Below are 23,342 nucleotides of genomic sequence, written 5' to 3' on the forward strand. Positions count from 1 at the left end.
TTTTCTTTTGTGTGTGTGTGTTGCTGGCCTAGTTGTCACTGAATGGCCTTTCCGAAAGTCAGTTTGAAAATAAATATATACTCTAGTGGTGTTTCTTCTTTTGGTGAATAAAAGAACAGTGATTTCTGGGATTAATACTATATTTTTTTTCAGTTTGAAGTGTTTTTAGTATACTGTTGCTGGTCATGTTGTTCAAATAGTGGTATTTCATGTTTTTCATTTAAACTGCAGCATTTTGAACACTTACATAAATGTTGATTGTAGTACTTTTGGCCTGGAGTGGGGAAGGAAAGTGGTATGTATGTATGTATGTATGTATCTGTATTATCATTGCAATAATAAGTTTGGGAAAATAGCCAGAAGAGGTAGCAGAGTTCACATCTGTTGTCTTTGAGAGAACTTCTTCTACCTTTTATGGTTCATGCTCTTAGCTTCTTCTATGCTGCTGGATACCCAGAATTATGAATACTAGCTTATGGTGTTTTTCTCACAGCTATGTGTCAAAGTTACAGGGTCCAGCCTTTTGTCTCTGGCACCATTTGCAGTCCCCATGCTTCTTCCTAGACTAATGGTTTGTGTAAATTTGCAACTACATCTGAAGATGACTTGGAAACTTTGCCAGGTATAGTGAGTATTTTCCCATCTATACCAGTAGGTATTTCTCTAGAAAACTATGCTTCATAGTCTGGCTTGTATTCTGTTGTTGAAGGCTATGACAGAATGCTATTTGGGATCTATAAAAAGCCAAGAAGCAAGCCATGTGTTTTTCTTGGTGATCCTCTATTTTCCTATAGTGGTATATTAAATCATACAAAGTACGTGGTGGTTCCCATTTCCTAATTTCTTCTGACCTAGCACAATACTAGGATGTAGTGAGGGAAGAATGGCAACCAAAACGAGTAGGTTTTAAAGTTACTACTAGTATGAGTGTTGCCCCTTGCTAAAGGAGGAAAAAGTATTATGGAGTGTACCTGCACCCCTGGCACCCTTTCCTCAGTACAGACGGAGCTTTCTGATCGTTCATTTTGGTTGCCTTTTGGCGTTGTCATCATGCTTATGTGCATATATATGCACACCTCCAGGCATATTCACATCACTTCCTGATTTGTTTACTTTTTTCCTCTTTCTGGACTTAGGATGGATGAGCATATGCCTCTAAGTTCTTTAGAAAAGGCCAAACCTACGTTGTCACTGGACACTTTCTATTTATTGTAATTATAAAAAGATATAGTGTTGCTCAAAAAGTAGTCCCTTGTACTAAAAAGCCTTCTCGGCTGTACTATGCTGGTAGTCTAAGAATGCTAAACAGACTGAAAAATATTTATGCATCTTCCCAAATTTTTCCAATGAAAAATAAAATTTCTTCAGTAGCTTTATTCAGGAAAAAGAGTAGAATTTCTCCAAGGACTAGAGGTGGGTCCCAGAAAACTCCTTTATTTGTAATCTGTTCTTAGGTCCAGCTACTTGTCAGACTTGTCAGATTCTGAAATACTTTTGCTCCTTGCAGTCCTTGACCTTTTTCCTTAGCTTGGTTCTCACTGCAAGGCAGGTCCGTGCCTGCCTTTTCTTGTCATGATAGGCATTTCAAAAACACTTTTATTCTGAAGAACCTTAGGAAATTCCTAGCTTGGTGCATCAAAACTGCTCCCTGACGTCACTAGGTTCCAGCTGAGCCAATGTATTGATAGATGCCAGTCACTTCTGGTACGGAGTCCATGTAAGGCAGATGGCTTTGCACGACAAGTGTCTCTAAATCCACTACTACTGCTAGTAGCAGGAGATTTTTTCCCCTCTGTTATAAAAGTGCTCCGCAGATGCGGCTTATGGCAAAGGAATCTGTGGGAGGCTTTCATTTTGTGAAAATTTGGTAAAACGATTGTGCCTTGAGATGATGTTTTACAGGAGTTCTGCTTGAATAGTTGCAGTAGTGTTTAGTCATAATGGGATTTCGAGCTGTGTGGATTGTTTCATTATGCAAACTTCCCTATCATTTCAAGGGGAGCGGTGTTTCTCCGAGCCAGGTTTCTCTAGCTTCCCATACATTGCGGAAAAGCTCTGCAAATGGATCAATTATGGGCTATAGAAAATTTGAAATTTAAAATGTAGATGTGTTAAGTGAAATCTCTACATTTTCACTGAATTACTACTCAGTTCCTATCCTGTGGGTTCCCACCACCACCCCCGTCTTTTAAAGATACCAGAAACACAAAAGAATAAGGAGTTAAATGTCATGTTCATTCTTAAATTTCAGTGGTGTTAAAGCTGGTTATTCGTACAGTAGGAGATTAGGCTGGAAATAATTGCGACTAGAAGCTAGTAAAACCAGTAATTTACAAACTTCTCATTCTTTCTTTTTTGAGTTCAGGGGTATCAAGAATATCCAGATTCCTGCTAATTAAAGCATGTAGCCTTTGTGCTTCATAGCTCAGCTACTCAGGTTATTAAAGTAATCTACCCCCACAAAGATCTCATCTTAATTTTAGATATGTCTGCTATGAGACTGTGGTCAACAAAATCTCGTCTAGCCCAAGTTGGGCTGTTGGACAAGATGGGCATACTGGTTTGGTTCCCTTGCGGCCCTTCGGCAAAACTGGCTTAGTTGAGTGTCCCTGCTGCCCCCAGCCAGTTTTCTCTCTTCCTAATACGTTCCTTTTAGGGACTGATTTTTGTCCCCTCAATCTCCAGCAGTTTTACTAGGAGCATAGCTTAAGAGAAATGAGTTTTTAAGTACCAGTAGCTGTTTGCTTCAGCCGTTCCTCTGCTCTGAGTAGTTTGGTGCCCATGCTTGAAAATGTATCTCCCCCACCCCCTTCTGAGATAGCATCTCATGGGAAGGTGGGATCTTTGGGAGGAGGAGGAAGGTTTTTGCCTCACAGCAGCTCTGAGGGTGTGGTGATGGGTTCTTGCCTGTGCTTGGGCCAGCTGAGGAAAACTTCCTGCAGTTAAAATATGGTGGTTGATCAGAGCTATTGTTCTGGTCAATTGTAGTGCGGAATAAAAAGGGATTACTTGAACCTCTTTCAGTGTGGGGTTCTTTTTTTTTGGGGGGGGGGGGGTGGCGGGGGGGTGTTATTATTTATTGCTTTTACTGGCTATGCTTTTCTAGTGAGTTTTAAGTTAGGCATTTCAGCTGAAGAGGGGATGACCTCCAGGACTGGTAACTTTACTGCTCTAACACTTGCAGCCATATAACTGGATAAAAATTTTAATTAAACTGTTCCAAGTTGGAAACTCAATTTAGTAGGCAAAAAAAAAAACGCTTGGAGTAATCAAACAAGTCTCTTTAGTACGACTCAGAAATGTAATGAGGAAAGACTCTTAAACTCTACATATTCCTGAACCTTTAAAATCACTTGGTCAGTGGGTGGGGTTTTTTTTTTCTTTTTTTTTTTTTTTTTTTTTTTTTCTTTTACTGTAGCATCAAGGAACCATGCAGCAAGGCTGCAGCTTTGAAAGTATTGCTTTATTAATGAGGAATGCATCCAGAAAGGGATCCTTGTCCCTTCTCAATGAAAGCTTGTGAGAGCAGGAGTCAGACTGCCTATTAAGCAGGAAGGGAAAGTCTCTTAATAAAATACTTGCAAAGCAGCCACCTGGAGATGTGTTTATTACTTTGCTAAATGTTATAGGCTGTGCTGTAGTACGGTTATCGTTTTGGGAAAATAGTATAACTTAAGGAGATATGTTTTTCCTTTGGTATTTTTATTCTGGCTTGTTGGTGCTATTGTTTGAAACTAACTGGCACTGGTTGTTAGAGCTCCTTGTTCTGAGGAAAGAAGTTTTCCTTCCCTCTCCAAAGTGAGTTATTTGACAAGGAGCTCAAGTGTGGAGGTACTTGCAGTTATTCTCTATGTCTAATATAAATGTGCATATTAATGCATTTCTTCAGAAATTCTGTCTTGAGAACCTGGCGGTAGTACCTTTTGGGGGTTTCTTTTGGAGAGAAACTAGGATTTGTCATCAAATTGTAGCTATCTCCTCCTGCTCCTGGCTTCTGAAAAGGAAAATATTCTTCATAGCATTTGGAGGGTCTTTACTGATATTTATACGTGTTTTTGTGCTAGATAGTTTTAGATCATGAACTAGTGAACAAGGTTCAAAGATGTGAGTAGCTGCTAGTGACTATTGATAACATTTAAAGAAACAGAGCTGGGGACAAGGTTTGCACCCAGGTTGTCTTCCCCTGCTGTCTCCTCTCACATGCTGCCTGCTTTGTGCCAGCTCTAAGAACTTGTCTATGCATGATACAAGTTATGTTTTGGTAGGTAGCATTTTGGTAGCATTTTGATGGCATTAGTTGACCTAATGGACCCTTGTGATGAGGTCGTTTCTTTCCCATCTGGTTTGGATGGCCTGTGTAAGGATTGCCGAAATGGGGCTTCACACTAAACTAAGGAGGAGGAAAGATAAGATACTTGGAAGTTAATTTGTTTTATATCGTAAAAGCAACACAAAATACCTTCTGAGTGTTAAGAAGGTTATATAAATATTAAAAATAGTTATTTTCCTCCTTGTAAGAAATATATTTAGATAGATGTATTGTAAAACTAATGTGAGCTTTTGAGAAAATAAAAATAGATTTGAGTATCTGATCTATTCTTATTCTTTTTAGGCCATGATGTTATCTATTGCACGACCTATTTCCAAAGAGTAATAAGCTGTATCATTTGGGGACTGATGTTTGAAAGTTTAAAATGTAAATTCCAAAAAGTTGCTATTTGACTTTTATATTGGGAGGTGGAGGGGAGTTTCTGTTTTGCTCTATGCAAGTACCAAGATCTTTAGCTTAATATTTTGGATTTTTCCCCTCGGTTTAAGAATACTAATTTCTATGCGGGAAAATATCTAGATGCTCCACATCCATTAAGACTTTGGATGGGGGCAGGGTTAAACAAAGAAATTGTTACCAATTAAAATAAGCTTGGATATTGTCATGTAATAAAATATCTTCAGTATAATATTCTGTAAGGAATTGTATATGTATATTTAAAATATCCTAGCAATCAGTAATAGTTATTTTGTCTAGCTGTTGCTTTCTAGAAGGCAAAAATCTCTCTATTCCATATGGTGTTCAGTAAGTATGATCTTTCTGTAGTCTTTCTGACAGAGTATGTTTTTAATGTTAGATCTGTCCCCTTTACAAACTGAAAGCCTGCTACTCTGAGCTGAGATCTGTCCCCAAATTGTTTCTTGCTGGGTCTCTTCCAGCTCAAAATAACATTAACTCCTGTCAGAGATGAATCCCTGTAGTTGACCTGTGTCATCAGGAGCTACAAAAATACCACATCTTAAACTTTATGTAAGCCAGGTTGCTTTGGAATTGCTTGGAAGATACTGCAGGGTTTATATAACGAAATGAAAATGGATTACAGTATTTACCGAGGTCTTAACTTTTTGTTAGTAGCAAATGAGTTTGCAGCTATTTCTTATTTTAACATTAACATTTTAATGTTAGATATAACTTTTTTTTGGTCCACTGTGGAGAAGTGGAACATTACAAAATGTTGACATTGGTCTTTAAAATATTGTGCATGTGGTCTCAGTTAACTTTGCACTTCATTTTCCTTAGTTTTTGAGATTTTTGTGGTGGTGTACCCAGCTAGTGGCTTGCTCTTTGGAGACAAATTGGGTATTTGAATAACTCTCCCAAGACAGCTGTCTCCCATTTTTAAAGCAATCTACAGTTCATAATTTCGACTTATCCTTAAATGTTATCCTAAATCGATGGGAAAGCTTCCCCTGGTTTAAGAATTTTTGCTCTGAGATGTGGAGTGGAATATACTGTTTCTGTATTCAGTCATCCCTCAGTTTTTGGTACTGTATCCTCTGTTCTCTGAGAGTTATTTTGCCTTTACTAACATCCCTTTTTGTTTGTATCTTCCCTTTGTACTCCTTAAACTTCAGTCCTGCTTTCTTTTTGTTTGCAATACTAAACTAATACAATATCTAGCAGGTTGCCTGGAGGTCTTATCCATGACATTTTGTGTCAAGTGCATGGGAAGATGCACTCTACCCAAAGCACTGAACTGTATCAGTTTACATTTTATTTTTATTTCTCAGGCTTGCTTCTAATTATAAAGAAAAACCTTTTTTTGTGGTCTTACTTGATGGCTTATGTCATTCCAAAATGACATCAGTTCTACTTCATGCTGTGTATGATTGACTTGTGTTACTTTTGTAGTTTGTCTGATAGGTCAGATAAATCATCACTCCCTTCAAATAGCTTCAGTATGGGTTATCTTATTTTCAGAGGTGTTCTTTTAGGACCTACTGCCAAGTTAATGCAGATTTCTCTATTTTAAAGCTACTTGGTTATCTTCCTCACTACTTCACAATGCCTAGGAACAATTTCAGTGCTGCGTCTGTTTGGAAAAACTTACTTCCCCTCTGTCCTCCCATGCCAGCATTTTGCCTTTGACCACAAATCTTTTTTTTTTCCTCACTTGAAGATATGGAACAACATCACAAAAAAGTGAAGTTCAGTGTTATATGTGTTGAACTAAATGAAAAACAGTACAAATTAGGGCATTAACTTCCTTCCCTAGCATCCGGCATTAACTTCCTTCCCTAGCATCCCTCCTTTTTTCTAGTAAGACTTTTTGTTGTTTGGTTGTTTTTTTGAATATTTATGAAAAACCTTCATCAGCTTCCCTCTTTCTTCCTGAAAGTTGTGTTTGGTATTTAAGATGACTGTTGGAACTATTATCTGAACACATGTAAGGCAGATGTGAAACCATATTGATATCTTTTTGTGAAGAAAATAACAGCATGTTTGTGCTAAACTTTTTCTAGAAAAAGTTATCTGTATATTTTTAAACTATTTTGACAGTCCTTACTCACTTTTCTGTAACTTACTTTTTCTTCCTGCAGACATTGACTATGTACTTTAAGTAGTACACACTTTGGTAAAATATAAGGGTAAAGGACTGTCTGAGAGCAAACTCAGCTTAATTTAATCTCTTAAAAAGTGCAAATGCATTGACTTTGTTAAAAATTAGTGACAGCATCTGGCATTCATTTCAGCAGGTGTCTGTAAAAGGGCATTAATGTTGCACATGCACTCCTCGGAATTTGTTCAATGACTCTTAAAGGATAGGCATTTCTACAAGCAACAAATGTAATTATGCTTTTTATTTATGCCATTAGATGCAGTAATGGATACTGTTGCACCTTAAATTTTGGGTTTCTCAAAAAATACTTTGGAGGCATTGTAGCTCCACTTTAAAATCAAGCTTTCTTCTTCACAGGAGTGTGTCATGCAAGTACTTAGGGGGGGATTTTCAAAATGGATTTGCATAGCACCTAGCACAAAGAGTTCCCAGTCCAAGTTATCAGTGGTGTAGTGTTGCTTGTGTATGGAAGAGTAATGCGTAGTCTTCAGAAAACAGCAGTACTTTCTAAGAATTATTTCTCTGAAAACTTGCACTATAGCTGGTTTAGTCTGTTTGGAATTTAAGATGGAGCATGTGGGAAGCTTAAAAATGAGCACTGAGACTACTCCAGTAACAGGCCACCAAAGACTTCCAGGTTTCCTTACATTTGCTGGTAAGTGAAGGAGTACATACTCTGTGTGCACTTGGAAAAATGTTACCAGCTATTGTTTCTAAATAGTAAAAATCTTTACAGAAGCTGGTCAGCCCTTCCGAAGTGTCACCAAAAACTTGTCAGGAGCAACTCATCTGTGTTGTCTCATTTTCTCCATCCTGCGGCCAGTGTGTTACAGGAGCACAAGGAGCAGAATTGCAGCAGGAAGATGGGGGGGGCCCTGAGCCAGAGGCTCTTGCTCGGGTTTGGAAGTGCCCTCCTTCCCCCGAAAGCTCTTCTCAGTGTTTAAGGCTAACTCCGCATTGCTGCTTGAAATTGTGGGGGAGGTGAAGTTAAGGGTGAGCACAGAAACTGCTCCCGAGTGCCTGAGGTCCCAGGCAGCCCCTTCCCCAAGGAGCAGCCACCTTCCTGCTGCGAGAGCTTTCCTGTGGGGCCGCTCAGCCATCTGCACTCAGTGGGCTTGCGCCTTCTGCTCGTGCCTGTCTCATCTTCCTCATTGCCTTCCTTGTCCATCTGATGAAACGGGAAGGTTTTCGTTCTGTTAATAACTCTTATGAATACTAGTGAATGTGTGCATCTCGATGTCATCTGTGCTGAAAAGTAATCTTGAGCAGGGAAAAATCCACTAAATCCACTGCAAGAAAATGAGTATATTTCTCTTCTTCTTAGTCAGTCTTCCAGTGTTTCAGCCAAACTGGCCTTTATTTCTCTTCTCTCCAATGGCTTCTTTCTTCTCTTTCCAGCAGTAATATCTTTTGTCCTTATTGGCCTCTACTGGTTTATTTCTAAGAACCTAACCACCAACAGAAAGATCAAATTCTGTTCTTTTATTTTTTCTCCTATTCCCCCCTTTTCTATTTTCTTTGCTTATTATGCTATTGTTATGTTCCATGTGGCAATTTTGAACTATTATATTGTTCATTAAGAAGGGGGGGAGGGGGAGGAAGAACTCCTGCAGTTCTGACAGGTGTTTTTGTGTGTTCAGTGCAAAGTGCAGAAATGGGTTTAGAAGAAGATGCATGGAGTCCCTCAGTAGCATGCTGCTCAGGGAGTGGGAGCAACCGAATTCCTAATTACTGGTTTGGATTTTAAATTGATAAAGAAGATATGGGTGCAAGTCGTTACATACTGAGGAAGCGTTGGAGTACTTTCGGGAGCAAGGGTTCAGCTATACAAGAATTGTGCTCTTGGCTTTAGCTGCCCAACTCCCTCCTAAGGCAGCTCGGGTGCAGGACTGCTGCTGTCCTAGCTCCGGAAGGCAGGCCGGGAGCTTGTTGCTTCTCTGCAGCAGGTCGTCTTTTCCCGCTCTTGATATCTTATCAACATGACAGTGCTGGTCTCCATCAGGGATGATACAGAAATGTATAAAATTAGGTGACTGAATCTGAATGATGAGTAAGCAATGGATCTCTGTTTTGGGGTCAATAACCTCCAGCAGGTACATGATGCCAAAGCTGGGTGCAGATTTATTCACAGTAACCTGGACTGTAGCTGATCTGTTGTTGTCCTTTAGTTTTTCTGTGTAATGGGTAAATCCTGCCTTTGTAGAAACGCTGAGGTGCTAGCGAGGTGCCCCACATAAGGAGCAGATGGGGAGAGAGGGAGCTAGAGTCTAGCTGAAGCTTTGGAAGTTTTCTTTGAGTGAAATTTCACAGTTCATTTATAGACTTTAAAACATGTGTTGCTGCTGCAAGAGGAGTGGTTCTTCTGGTTGTCTCCTCACGGCTGCGCTGGGCTGGATCAGCTGCTGCTCTGGCTGAGGACTAGCTGTGGCAGCCCTTTCTGCAGGGCTTGTTTTGAGCTGGTTCCTGAGCTGGCGGTGCTCTGCTGGCCTGGCTTCAGCTGGCTGCAGTCGTGCCCTTGTCAGCTGGTTTCAGAGAAGTAGTGGGCAGAGGCTGGAAAGAAGGTGTCCTAGCATTGCTGTGGTCTATTTGTGATGTATGGCAAGGTGTACAATTCATAAATATCTACCTAAATAGAGCCAAGAGTGGATCAGAAGAGAGCAGGAAAACACTGACAGGATCTTTTTCTTCAAAATTTTTTTGGTTAGTTATTACCGAGTTTTAAAGTAACTTGGACTACGGTGGCATACATAGTTCTATATAAATATTTTGTAATTTATTTTAAAAAAACTTGCAAAAATCATGAAGATCTTGAATTGCAGAGAAGGAATCTTGTTTTAGGATAGCTTTTTTTAATTGGTTTTCTTTTGATTTGTGTGTTGAGCTGGTTTTAATACATTTTTTTCATCTATTTTTGTTACCCTTCCTTAACATCAGTGTCTCTTCACCCTAATTTAAAAACTGCTTACTCTACAGTATTGCTTTTTTGCTATCACTTTTATGTCATGTTTTATCCAGTTTAAAATGAGAAAGTAGTTGAAACTAATAGTAAGTCCAAAACTCTTTTCTCATAGTTAAGTGAAAGGTGTACCTCCTGCAGATACTTAAGAGAAACTGATTTTCTAGATGTTCTTGTTCTGACCACTTTTAAGTTCTTGCAATTTTTTGTGCGTGATGCTAGTTGTAGGACATGTACTGATACATATTTATTCCTTGCTTGCTTTGTGTGTATTCCATAATTATGTGGACATGGAAAATTGAAAGTAAGCACTCAAAAATCTTTCAGATAACATTGATCACGCATTCTGCTTTGCTTTGTTTTTAAGGATGTGGAGAGAATAGACTTGGTGTCTTTCACGCAAACACAATGTATGCAATTAAAGATACTTACAGCTTTCTTCTCTATTTTACAGAAGGATTTGTATGCTGGCCTGGGCTATCCTTGAGACATTTTGAGGAAATCCTGTCTTGAGTTTTGTACTGAACAGTGTATTTACTGAAGGGTTTCTTGATAACATCTGGTTAAGGATTAAAACTCCAGTGTTCCCCATTATAAAGATGGTGTTAGGGAGAGGTGGAAAAATTGAAGTAACCTTAAAAATGGAATTAGTGCAGTGAACATATTTGCAAAGAAACTGAAAGAAGTTTTTTTTAAAAAAAAGTTACACACACGTGTATTTTTAACGTGACTGTTCAGTATAACTGCTGTGTAAATACAAGGAATATACGTTATTATATAAAATAACATGAAAAAGTACAAATGTATGCTGTGCATATTCTCATTTTTCACAAAATGTTCTCTTAACAGTTTTTTTTTTCTTTTTTCTGACTGGATATATTTAGATAATATCTAGGTGGTGGTAGTAAATATTTCTGTAGTATTTTTTGGCAAAGAACAGAACTGCAGTGTGCAAACTTCCTTTTTGTTGTTGTTGTTTTTAACAGATGATGATGTACCTGCAGATATGGTTGCAGAAGAATCGGGTCCTGGTGCACAAAATAGTCCATACCAACTTCGCAGAAAAACTCTTCTACCTAAAAGAACAGCTTGCCCTACAAAGAGCAGTATGGAGGTAGGTGGTGGCTTTTTTAATGTATTGTTGTTGTTTATAAAATAAATCTTCCTATCTCAGGAATCGGCAGCTAATTGGTGTGCTTTTCTTAAGTTACCTGATGACTGAACTAATTCTTTCTTATTTGTTTAAAGGGTGCCTCCACTTCAGCTACAGAAAACTTTGGTCATCGAGCTAAACGTGCTAGAGTATCTGGAAAATCCCAAGATTTATCAGGTAATTTTTTTTTTTTTTTTCCCCTTTAGGACAAGGAAAGATGGGGAGGACGTTACAGTTTTTCCAAGTTTATTTTTCCCATCTGTTTTCCAGCCAAGAATCTGAAATGAGAAAGCAGCTACTAACTTGTTCTGAACTTCAAATGTAGAACCTTGGTGTTAGTCTGGCCTTTAGAAGCTGGTGCTTTAGTCTACCTGCTACTGGCTCTGCTCTAGACTTAAATTTTTATGAAAGTGCTGAACACTTGTATACAAGCTAATGGTAGAAGCTCTAATGCTGCAATAGTGCAGCACTCTGACCAGGCTTATTTACCATTTCTCATATTGATATTGCTGTAGTCTTCCAGTATATTGTTCAGAGATAGTTCTGGTATAGTATTATGATACTTCATTGTGGAGTGTGTGTGTGTGTAAACACACACATCCAAACTTTTCTTCCTTCTACATCCCTTCTCAGTGTCTCTCTCTCTCTCTCTCTCTCTCTCTCTTTTTTTTTTCTTTTTTTTTTCTCTCCTGACACACTTCAGTTTCATGAGACCTGCTGTCACTTTATTTCTAGGAAATCAGCACCAACACTTGCCATCTCCCATTCCCTTTTGCCACTTCCCCAGGCAGGGGGATGTCTTTTCTGTCTATAAGAAACACACATTGATCTGGCCGTGGGAGAGGGGGGATGTTTGGTGTTTTGTTTTTGTTTTAATACCTTACCAGATCTGGTTTATTCCCAGTGATTTGGCTTCTTTTGCTTTTCTTGGGCTCTTACACTCTTGTGTCTCTTATCCTTCTGAATTAAAACTGAAGAGCTGGCAGAAGCCCTTGGCCACTTGTCTTTCCTTCTGTTGAAGTCTGTTCCTTTTGGCTTCTCAACTTTTTCCTTAGTGTGGATTTTATCCTTTGAGCCCTCTGTCTCTTCTCACTCTGTTTTATTCCCCCTGCTGATTTTGATGATCTTTTTTTAATTCAGTAGCTGTTTAAAAATCATTTAACCTCAAATATCTGTCCTTGAAATGGCCAGGACCAATTGAATGTCAACTTGTGTCATTCTGCTTTCCAGGTTCATATCCTGACTTGATTGCACAAAGCTCTAGGTATCAGTCGTCTTTTTTTTCTTTTTTTTGGACTCGGTTAGTTTCTCTTGCCAGTTCTTATTTTTTGTTCAAGGTCATTCACTTTTGATGTGTTCTTCATAAGGCTGGTACCCACCTTCTTGCTTTATGTAAGGTGTATGTTTATAATCTCAAATCCTCTGATGCAAATTAAATTATGCTATGAGTGGCACAAACTTCCAAATAAATTCTTGTGCTTTTGCTGCACATGCCTGTTGTCACGTTACTGAGCTTATTTGGGAAGGTATGAGGATTGTGGAGGCTACTCCAGTACAGAATTATCATCAGAGCAAGTGTAAACAATGATTTTTATAATGGTACTCTTATGCTTGTATTCCAACCAGTTACAATCTGACCTTTCAAACTACTGAAAAAGAATGTCCTTGGGAACTTGTTCTCTCTCTCTCTCTCTCTCTCTCTCTCTCTCTCTCTCTCTCTCTCTTTTTCTCTCTCCCCCTTTTCTTTTTCTCTCCCCTTCCCCCCCCCCCCCCAACGTAAACTTTGAGGTTTCCGGATTTTTTTCTAATTGTGTAGATGTATCTATTGCTGGGCATTTATTTATTTAGAGGCTAGTTAGTGGTAGCTGTTGTGCCTGGCAGTAGGCATGAGCTTTTCTGGACCGGGGCGTGTGGAGCTGGTATGTTGTCATTTGGAACGTACAGCTGTTTATTTTAGAAGCGGAGATGAAATGGAGGCTTGGGGCTACTGACATTACACTATGTCTCAGTAGAGGCCATTCCTTGTTGTAAGGACTCTGAATAGAGGAAAACCTGAGGAAGATGAAAGGAGAAATACCAGTCGGTGCCCACAACTGGAGTGGAGGCAGTACGTGTGTGGGGGCGGGGGGGACAGGGACAGAAAACTGTTCGTTATTCTAATACTTATTTCAGAATCAGCGCTGCTGTGAAAGAGTTGCTCTTTCAAAACTTTAACATGTTCCTCTTGACAGTATCTCAGACTGTGTTTCAAATAGTCAGGAAAAAATACTGACATGCTTTTTTCTTACCTACAACCCTGTCCTCTGGTAGTCTGTGTAATGGACAATGTCGCTCTCAATCCTGAGGCAAAGATTAATGAATATACAAGAGGCTTAATGAGAAATCAACACACTAAAGTACTGATTTTTTTTTTCACCCTATTTAAATACAGCAACCTCTTAAGTAGGCTACTAAAAATTGAAGAAAACAAAAGTTTAGGTAAGAAAGGCACGATTGAGCTATGTTGCTTATACTTCAAATTACTGGTGAACCTACAAATTCAGCATTTGTAAAACATCTTTATAAAATGTTTACAACTTTTAGAGCTTACAGGGGCAAATATTTGTATCAAATGGTGATCTTCATAGTACTTCTGATTCACAGGAGGATTTAAATTAACTACATTTTTGACTAGTTCCTTATATCAGCTGAACTGTAATTACACACCTCTTACTGTGATCTCTTACCCTCTTCAGTACCACTTTTCTCATTGAAACAGTGGATTAAACTGATACAATCATTTAACACATTCTTTCTTTTTGCTTACTCTGCAGGTTTTTTCCTCTAACATCCCTACATTTGCATATTCAATTTATACTGGGCAGTTCTTACTGACTTTTAACCATCTTTGGAAGACTTGAGTTCAGAGACAACTAATTTCTTTAACTCTTTCTGTTCACTGAACTGTGGAGTTGCCATAGATACTGAAACTGTTCTGTGTGTTATGTTATGTTTGTTATGCTTATATTGTTACATTGCAGTTGTGAAGCTTGTGTCGATTATGTCATCTCATAGCTTATAGTTCGCATAACTTGCTGTATTTTTTGTTTTTAGTCTTTAAGATTTCTTTTTTCCAAGATCACTGTTTGCCAAGTTTTCTGTCATATTTCTACTACTTAAGAAGAAAATATTTTTACCAAATGACACCTTACTGAGCAAAAGCTATTTGTCTCCATCTTCTCCACTAAAATAGACAAAAAGTATCCATGCAAGATGTTAATATTACAACTTGGGTTTCACAGAATGGCATTCTTCATCTTCGTACAAAGACTCTTTCTCAGGCAGTTCTCCCTGTGCTGCTTGGTGTTGCACTAATTTGTCTGCTGAATGATCAAATCTGAAACTGAGTTAGCTTCATCTGTGTACTGTGGAAACAGAGCAACTTAACTAGCTGTGTTTCTAATCTTCATTGGTCTAGTATATTGAACACTTTATTCAAATCTTTTTTTAAATATATATATAAATAAAATGAGTATGCATTTCTTAACCTTCATTTTGTCGATAGGAGTAAAACTGTTAGTGGTCAAGCCAAAATCATTTGTGTGTCACTACTCCTAAAGAAACCTTTAAAATTGTGGCAGCCTTTTTTTGTGAATTGGGGGGAAGAACACTTCAAATTGAAAGCATCTGTGCTTTGACAGATTACTAAACAAAGTATGAATTCACAAAAAAAACCATGGAGTTCTTTCTCTTGGACCCAGAGGATATTTAAGTATCCACATTAAAAATTGGACTACTTTTTATAAGTTATACTGTAGAATTTCAGCTAGTAATCACTAGCTCGGTGATTTGAGTGGAGAAATCTTAAATCAATGTCAATTGTGCAGAAGGGCAACCTAATTTAAATCTTCCACTGTTACCTCAAATCCTTTAGAAGTGCGTTAGGACAGCAAGTACCTGTAAAATCATCTCCTCCTCCATTTTGCAAATAGTGCCTAAGCTCCCTAGTAATTGCAGTCTGAAAAACTGCAGTTTTGCTTATTGCAAAAAAAAAAAAAAAAAAAAAATTTTTTTTTTGACACTTGCAAAGTTGGTCCCTGCCTCTTGCAGTGAGGTAACGCATCTGGATTTCAACATTCATTATGAGACATGGCCTAGGGAGGAAAATGGAATATGAGCTGTTGCACGACAGGAGCCCCTACACTAGTGAACTTCCCCCTTCAGTACAAAATTAGTCAAGGTCCTGACATATGTAAATTGGAAGAAAGACAAAACTCTCCAGGTTGTTTATGGAAGTAATAGATTGTCTTGGGAAGAAGGTGCCTCAGGGTTTTGCATGTCGAAGGGAGAAGGCAGGTTGTGGAAGGCTGGTAGGGATTTACTTCCCTGCCTTCGCAGCATCACATTTTGGCTTGTAAGCTGGTAAGAAGGCTTTATCCTGCACCTAGCTGGAAAGCTACTAGAAAAAGATGAATTCAAAAGCCATGTCCAGTTATTCTGTGGTGGATTTCAAGGATAATTAGGACTTAAGAATAGATTGCTCCTGCCTGCTTGATGCAGGAAAAAAATCTTTGTCTCCCTTGGAAAAATATGTTCTTAAAGACTTGCATGGATACAGGTCACCTTTGGTGTTTCCTAACTCTGCTGACCTTGTGGATTGTCAGTATGCATTTCCCATACTTTGGGCTCTGCAAATGCCTCTCCAGGACAAAAACCCTTTGAGGCTGTTGTCTGCTTTATGCTAGCTTCTGTAGTTTACTGGCTTCAGCCTGGATCATAGGCTTTTGACTAAAAATAATTTCTTTATCTAGCACTGCTGCTGAAAGGATCTGCCTTGCCTTGCTTCTGGGTGCTCATTCCTGCCTCCTTCCTTGTGCCCATGGTAGCTTTTCTGTGGCTCACAATGAGCTACATCAAAGAACTGATCCAGCAAAAAATGAACTGAGGAAGTGTAGGGGAGGCATTTTGGTTTATTCTATCCATGATCAATACTACCAAACTAAAGGATATCTTGGGAGCAGGTAGCTATGGACATGGAGAATGGTGTCCGTTTTGTACAGCATAGAATTTTATTAGATTAAAGTGGCATGTGCCTATGGTTTGTGAATGTAAGCTGTATTACTGTTAAGAACAGCAATTACTCAGTTGGATAAATGCCCTCTTAGCATCTCGGAGGAAAATCTGTATTTGTGAATCACTTGAGTAAGGTTCGTGTAATGGTGCAACAAAGAACAGGTTTAGGGGAAGTCACTGCAATGTCAGTGCTATTTCAGAATTTCTGCTAACTGGTCTGACCATGAATGTAAGCATAACACCCTGGAAAAACAAGTGTACTGAAGCTTTTATCAGTTCCGTGATAGTACAGATAGTTCAACATCTTCATAAAGCCATAGTTTCGATTCTGGCAATTCATGTATTTTATCTCTTCTTGATGAAAATAACTTGGCAACTTGTGCTTCTTTGACTAGGGAGGACTTGGAGCTTGGCTTATTTTTGTGGAATCTCATGTGGGAATTATTTTTCCCTGCTGTTATACCCTCAAGTTTAGCAGGCCTTCTTTCTGAGGATTGCTTTACTGTTCTTTCTCTAATAGTCAAAATCATGATCTTACTGCTACCTAGGTTCAGATGTTCTAGGAAAAATTAATAATGCAAGGGGAGTTGCATGGATTTTTATGAAAGTAGTAGGAGCTTTTAAAACCTTGCATACAAATCCTCTAAACTTTAGGAGTTGCTCTGTGTCATTATTCCTAAGAAAAGAGCCTAAAGACAATGATGCAAACAAATGACCTTTGCAAGCAGAGAACCATCCTACTCTGAGGACACCTGCCACAAAGTTCTTGCAAGAACACAGAGCACAAGTGGCATTTCCAACATAAACTCTTGTATTTAGAGTGCACACATGCACAAGAGCAGAAGCATAACAAATATACTCACTTCTCCCCACAGGGATAGAGGAAAGTCACTTCTCAAACCTCTGGCATTTTTAAGAAATACAACTCTTTGCTATTTCTTTTGACTTGTTTTTCATTGTCAAACCAAATTCAGGAAAAGAGCGTAAGTGGGAGTAAATAGAAGGAGGAAATGTTGGAATTATTGCTGGCTGCAGGTCTCCCACATCTTAAACATACTTTTTTTTTCTTAATGTCTTTATGGGGGGGGGGGGGGAGAGAAGAAAGTAGCTGTTTTCAGACAGTGACTATTTCTGAGTAAATTATTTTCTGTGTCTGAAAATATTTGAAAAAAAACTCTTGGCTTTGAAATTGAATTGTTTTTGTATAGGTAGTGTGGGGTAATTGAGCCATGATAAACCTAATTGCAGTGAAGAGTCAGTGCATCTGGAGCATCCGTGGTAGCCTATTATGTCTGCAATTGAATGCAGGTTGATTCCTCCAACAGGAAAGGTGAAATACAGAGGTTCAAAAGAGGACTTCTATTCTTAACACTAGTCAACCATTTTTTTAAATATTTTTTTTAATGGTAGGTTTGCGATAATTGGAATTAAGTAGTAATCTTTAATATGGCAAGATGGTGATCTGTTTTAATCAGGGTTTCGATTGGTTAAATCTATCAATAATCTTATATAGATTACTATTTAATAGCAGCGCCTGCAGAACAATATCTTCAGGAAAAATTGCCAGATGAAGTGGTTCTAAAGATCTTTTCCTACCTGCTGGAGCAGGATCTCTGTAGAGCAGCTTGTGTGTGTAAACGCTTCAGTGAGCTGGCTAATGATCCAATTTTGTGGTAAGTGAAAAGCTATTCCTCATTATCTTGAGAAATATTAGATGTGCTGCACAAGATGCCAAGTACAATAGGAAAAATTGAAATATTGGTTAGGAATTGCAATTAGCTGAATTAAAACCAATTGTTTCTTAACATGGCCAGTTTGCATGAGTATTTGTGGTTATTTATGAATATCTGATTATAGACATTAACAGTAAAACTTCTGATTTTGTAGCATATCCTAGTTAAATAATAGCTGTCAGTGGCCGTTCCTTTCTTCCTTCCCCTCTTTATCCTTTTTCAAGTTTCTGTGAGAATTGTACTCCTTTACACAGAACAGTAAATGCATTTTGTAGAATGTGAAGTGCAAGTGGGTTTTTGGGTTTTTTTGGTTTTTTTCCTCAAAAGTTTGTACTGAATTTCCAAAAATTTTTTTAATGGTGTTTGTATACCTTAGGTTCCCTCTTATGAATCCACCTCCCTCTCCTACCCCTGGGTTGTTGACAGCTAGGATAAATGTGATCTAAATAATTAGTATTTTATAGGCAAAAAATTGCATGCAAGTCTTCATGCTGCTTTTTTAAAAATAAGGATTAAGACCATAATCTAGACCAAGGAACAAGAAAGAAATTTGAGCATAATATCACAAAGCACTGCTCTTTCTGTCCTGAAAGGCAATCTTGGGGATGTCTTGTCAGATGAATTACTATTTCTGATATTAAGTCCAGCTTTACAGGATGATGCTAAATATCAGCAGGATAGACTCTGAAATTATTTGTATTTTAGCACTAATCAAAAGAATCCAGTTGGTCTGTGCTTGTGGTATTTCTCCCTCCCACTCCCCCTTTTTAAGCCATTGTAATTTATCCAATAATGCACATTATACATTTTTTGAAATACAGTTCTTCTTTTGTTCCTCTATGAATGCATTTTTCAGCCACCTTTTTAGCAAGGTGAGGCACACTTTATTTTAGTTAAATTTTGTTATTCTTATGTTGTTAGCTTTTTCCTAAGCATTAAAACACTGCTTAAGCTATATTCATATACAATTGGGCTCTGACTCCACAAGCCACATAATAATAAATTGCTTAATTTCCACCCCCAGATGGAGGTTACATGTTAAGGACATGGTTACTTGGACTCTTAAACATATGTCAAATCCTGTATTACCACAGAGTTCAGTCCTAACCAATTTTAACAGATAAGATGCTCTGAAAAGAATTACTAATTTTGAAGATGATGAGTTTTTTCAGAAGATTTTTTTGAAGCATTTTAGTGTTTGATACTGGTCTTGGTCAAATTCACTGTTACTGACTATGGCAAATGCTGTTGAAAAATCCTATCTCTAATATTTAAGGCATATTAAAATGGAAGAGTAATCAGTGTTTGGGTTTTTTTGTTTTTTCTCCCCTGAATGACACTTCTCAGGAAAAGATTGTATATGGAAGTATTTGAATACACACGTCCAATGATGCATCCTGAACCTGGTAAATTTTATCAGATTAATCCAGAAGAATATGAACATCCAAATCCCTGGAAAGAAAGCTTTCAGCAACTGGTAATAGTATTCATTTATATTCCAATCTAACGATGGCTTATAAAAGTAAAAACCCAAACCTCTGAAACATAGTCAGCATGTGCAGCTCCCAACCAGAAGATTTTTTTTTTTTTTTCCCCCCCCCCTCCAGAATTTAAGGTAGGTAGACTCATGGAGTAAGTAGGATAAGGGAAGATCTCTGTATTGTTTTACGTAATAGTGGACTATCTTAAATTATTTCCTGTTTTGAGGTACTGTTTAGAGAGAAGCATCATGTCAAAGTGGAGTGTTAGTGCCTACTCTTCTATCTTTAGGTTTTCCTCAGGTTTTGCATCACTGAAATCCTGTGGAAGATTATTGTAGTCTGTGGCTTGCAAATCACTTTCAGACAGCTTGTTGTCATCACGCATATTATTTAACCAATATGCACACTGGTTATCAAATTCGTATGCGTCCTCCTTCAGTAAACTGAGCAGTATGTTGATAATATCACTTGGGCTTAAGTAGTGATTTACAGCTAACATGATGGGAGCTAAGCAGGTTATGTGTTAAGGTATGTTCATGACTGAACCTCTAATCCAAAGTATCAAAGTTATTGTAAGAGAGGCTGGGCATGGTGTTTGAAAACTGTAGGTAAAGGAGTTAAATAGCAAGGTGTATGTGTTATAATTATATAATGCTGTATATATTAGTTAATGAAAAAGTATGAAGCTTGTTGAATACAAATGCTTGATTTCGCTGCTTACTCAGTACTGAAAATTGGGTGCCAGGTTGCAATGGTAGAGGGTGTGTTGTTGTGTTTTTTGTGTGGTTTTTTTTTTTTTTTCCCTTCCTCCTCACCAAATAAAATGCTGTCCCTTTTGGCAAGCAGCTACAAAATCAAAAGGTGGAAATAACATCTTTTGTGGAGTGAATAAGAAACAAAGAGCTCGTTGCCAACTTTTCAGTTGCTTCAGAGGCTTCTGGCTGCGTAAGTTAGGCTCTTGGCGTAGTTGATCACTCTTATGACACTATCAGAGTTTTTGGTGTTACCATTCCAAATGGAGTGCCTAATGTGCGAGGTTGGAATGTGATCCTTTGTTCTTGCAGCTAGCTGACACCAGTGAATGGCTTGTTAATTAGGGGATTAGTAGATCTCTTGTCTGTGCGTTCAGATGTCTGTCTGTGCATTCAGATCCACTTACTTGCAAGTTTATCATAAAATTTTTCCCTGTTTCAGTACAAAGGAGCACATGTAAAGCCAGGTTTTGCTGAACACTTCTACAGTAATCCTGCAAGATATAAAGGAAGAGAAAATATGTTGGTATGTTTCTAAAGCAGTTCTTAAGACTACTTATACTTGTGCATCTTTGCATCTGTCTAAACTTGTCTCTTTTGCTTCTAGTATTATGATACCATTGAGGATGCTCTTGGTGGAGTTCAAGAAGCTCATTTTGATGGACTTATCTTTGTTCACTCTGGAATATATACTGATGAATGGATATATATAGAATCTCCAATCACCATGATCGGTGCAGGTATTTACATTGAAAAAGCATCTTTATCTCAGTGTCATTAGTGTTCATTACCACCTCCTTTACAAAAATACTCCAGTATATGAAATATCCTGTGTAAATCTCCTTTTTTCTTCATGAGCCTAGTCGATAGCTGTTTTCTGTGCAAGTGTCACTAACCAAAAACTGACTGCTTCATACTGAAGTACTGTTCTCTACTTGTTAGTTCTTGGAATAACTAACTTTTTATTTCACTAGGAGAAAAAAATTAAACTTGTCAGAAAGTGTATTCAGTTACATGACTGCATTTGAGATTTTTCAGGTGGTTATTATGAAATTTGTTTATATATAACCTGTCCCTGGAGTAGAATCCAGCAGTGGGAGCAAGCCCAAATTAGTATCTGTCCCATTTTCTTTAACATCATAATTCTGTCTCGAGGAAGGAAATGAGAGCACCTGGCAGGAAGATTCTGAGACTGGAGGATCCTTCTCTGTTCATCTCCCAACTGTTCCTCTAAAGGAGATTGCTCTATGGAGAAGGATTTAAACCTTTCCTATTCTGAAATAGGGTCTGAAAGTTTTAGGAAGTTAAATTAAGATAATACACCTGGCTGCAAATTGTGATGTCTGAGGAGCTGTTTGCTTCTCCTGTCCCTGCTGTGGGTGTGCTAACCCCCAGTAGCACAGGAAAATGGCAAGAATTTAGTGCGTCTTAACAAAGCCTGTTAGAAATTGTGGTTAAGAGGTCTTGGACCTCTTGCCCCTTTGGGAACCCAGAGGTGGAATGGTAGCTCTCTGCTCTGTGTGTGTGTGTGTGTGTGTGTGTGTTTGTGTGGGTGTGTTTTTCTTCCCTGTTTTCAGATATCTATTTATTCTGGACACCAGAAGTATTTCAGCTGTTTTGTTCTTGAGTAAAGTTCTGGCATTTCTTGCCTGGATTTTACAGTCTTGGCACTGAAAACAGTTTTGACCCATTAAGTGAGGTGGTTCCAGTGTTAGTCTTTAAAACCTGGTCCTGCAGATTTGTACGGTGCCTTTGCATTAGTGTTTTAATTTGTCAGGTCATGACTGCACTTCTGAAGCTGCTGTCCTGATCATTCCCATTTTCTATGCTTTGGTTTGTGTCTTGGAGCACAAACTGGATTCCTTTTAGATGATACTAAGCTAAGACAAGTTCCTGAAATACACTTAATGTACTGTAATAGCCGGTGTGCATTCAGTCAAGAGGAACAGACTAGAACTAGTCCCAAGTCATGGTCCCTTTCCTCTGCCACCCTGCAGCACATGTGGTTTGGATGTCTTATCCTCAGCACTGTTTCGTTCTGTACTGTAACAGAAGTGGTGCTACAGCGCTTGCTAATACAGACATAGCCTTAGACAAAAAAACAAATACTCTCTTAGCTTCTGTTTCAGACAGAGGATGACAATTATAGATCCTAATACAAATAGGGCAAGAGACATTCAAGTGTGTAAAACCTAGAAGAAGCTGTATCAGAACTGTTCTAAGGTACAAAATGTCTCAATTATCTCATGAAATTTGAGATGACGTCTGTGATATCTGATTGGACTTCTGCATACTTTCTGGCTCCTTTGAAGCAGAGGGTCTTTCAAAACTTAAGTAGTTCCCTTCCACTGGCATTGCCTGTGTTATTCAGAAAAAAGTCATCTTAAGTATCGTTCTTTAAAAGCAAGAGATCTGCATTGTGTATTTCTGTAATAGAATAGCTGTCTCAGGGAACAGAATTTCCAAGAGTAATCCAGAAAAACTAGATATGTTTATATTTCAGTTCTTGGCACTGTGATCTTTTCGCTTCCTCAGACCTTCTCCACTGAACAGTCAGTTATGTTGTAGAAGGAGTCAATTTTCATTTGTCTGGAAAAAACAGGAATTGAAGTGAACCACTAGGCCTTGGAGGACTCTTTGCTGTTCAGTCTGGCACGCTTTTCAGAATGGTAGGATTAAGGCAGCACCAAATCCCTTTGCACTTCTGCTAGAATTTCTGTAATGGTTCCTTTTGCTGACTTCAGAAGAAGCACAGGGTAATTAGAAAGTCAGCTTTATGTCTCTCTAGCTTTCCAGAAGTTTCTGTGTTCTCATGTAAGAAATTTTCTTACAGAAAAGCACTTGGCCCTCTAGGTTTGTACTTGTGTTAATTTTAAGGTTATTTCTTTTCTTAGACCTAGGGAAAAGAGTCAAGTTTAGAGAGATGCCATTAGAGGCACTACTGCTCGTGTGGCTTATCCAAGCTGTCAAATTGGAGGCAAGATCCTGTAAGGGAGCTGATGCATCTGGTTCAGTGGGCTGAAGTACATGCAGGCTTAAAAAAAAAATTTTTTTTTTGTTAATAACAAACTTTTTCCAGGGTGTTAGGTGAAGGAAAAAAAGTGGAGGGGGGGGGAGGGCAGGCTTATGCAGGAGTATAGACCTTCCATGGAGTTATGTTACTCAAGACAACAAAGACGTCTTGTCTTATTACCTGAGTTTCAGCGGTCATACTGACATGTATCAAATGTGAGAATCTTCACTGAATATGTTTTTTTCTGTATTTTGAGATATCTAGCTTCCATTTTCTTCCCTTTATTTTTCCCCTTGACTTAAATAATGTGCA

The 23,342-nt window shown here is 38.3% G+C and overlaps 1 protein-coding gene across 3 annotated transcripts in view; it reads left to right on the top strand.

Annotated features, from left to right (window-relative positions):
• Nucleotides 1-23,342, top strand: part of FBXO11 (F-box protein 11) — a 75,141-nt gene that overhangs the window by 26,572 nt on the left and 25,227 nt on the right. The window contains exons 2-7 of one of the 3 annotated variants that reach the window (XM_064509904.1): nucleotides 10,833-10,960; nucleotides 11,095-11,176; nucleotides 17,565-17,724; nucleotides 19,132-19,261; nucleotides 20,460-20,543; nucleotides 20,625-20,757. In XM_064509904.1, the coding sequence (XP_064365974.1) occupies nucleotides 10,833-10,960; nucleotides 11,095-11,176; nucleotides 17,565-17,724; nucleotides 19,132-19,261; nucleotides 20,460-20,543; nucleotides 20,625-20,757 (717 nt within the window). The remainder of the gene's footprint in view (nucleotides 1-10,832; nucleotides 10,961-11,094; nucleotides 11,177-17,564; nucleotides 17,725-19,131; nucleotides 19,262-20,459; nucleotides 20,544-20,624; nucleotides 20,758-23,342) is intronic. The other 2 variants (XM_064509905.1, XM_064509906.1) reach the window with 2 other exon arrangements.

Source organism: Dromaius novaehollandiae, chromosome 3 (assembly GCF_036370855.1).
Source record: "Dromaius novaehollandiae isolate bDroNov1 chromosome 3, bDroNov1.hap1, whole genome shotgun sequence".
NCBI lineage: Eukaryota > Metazoa > Chordata > Aves > Casuariiformes > Dromaiidae > Dromaius > Dromaius novaehollandiae.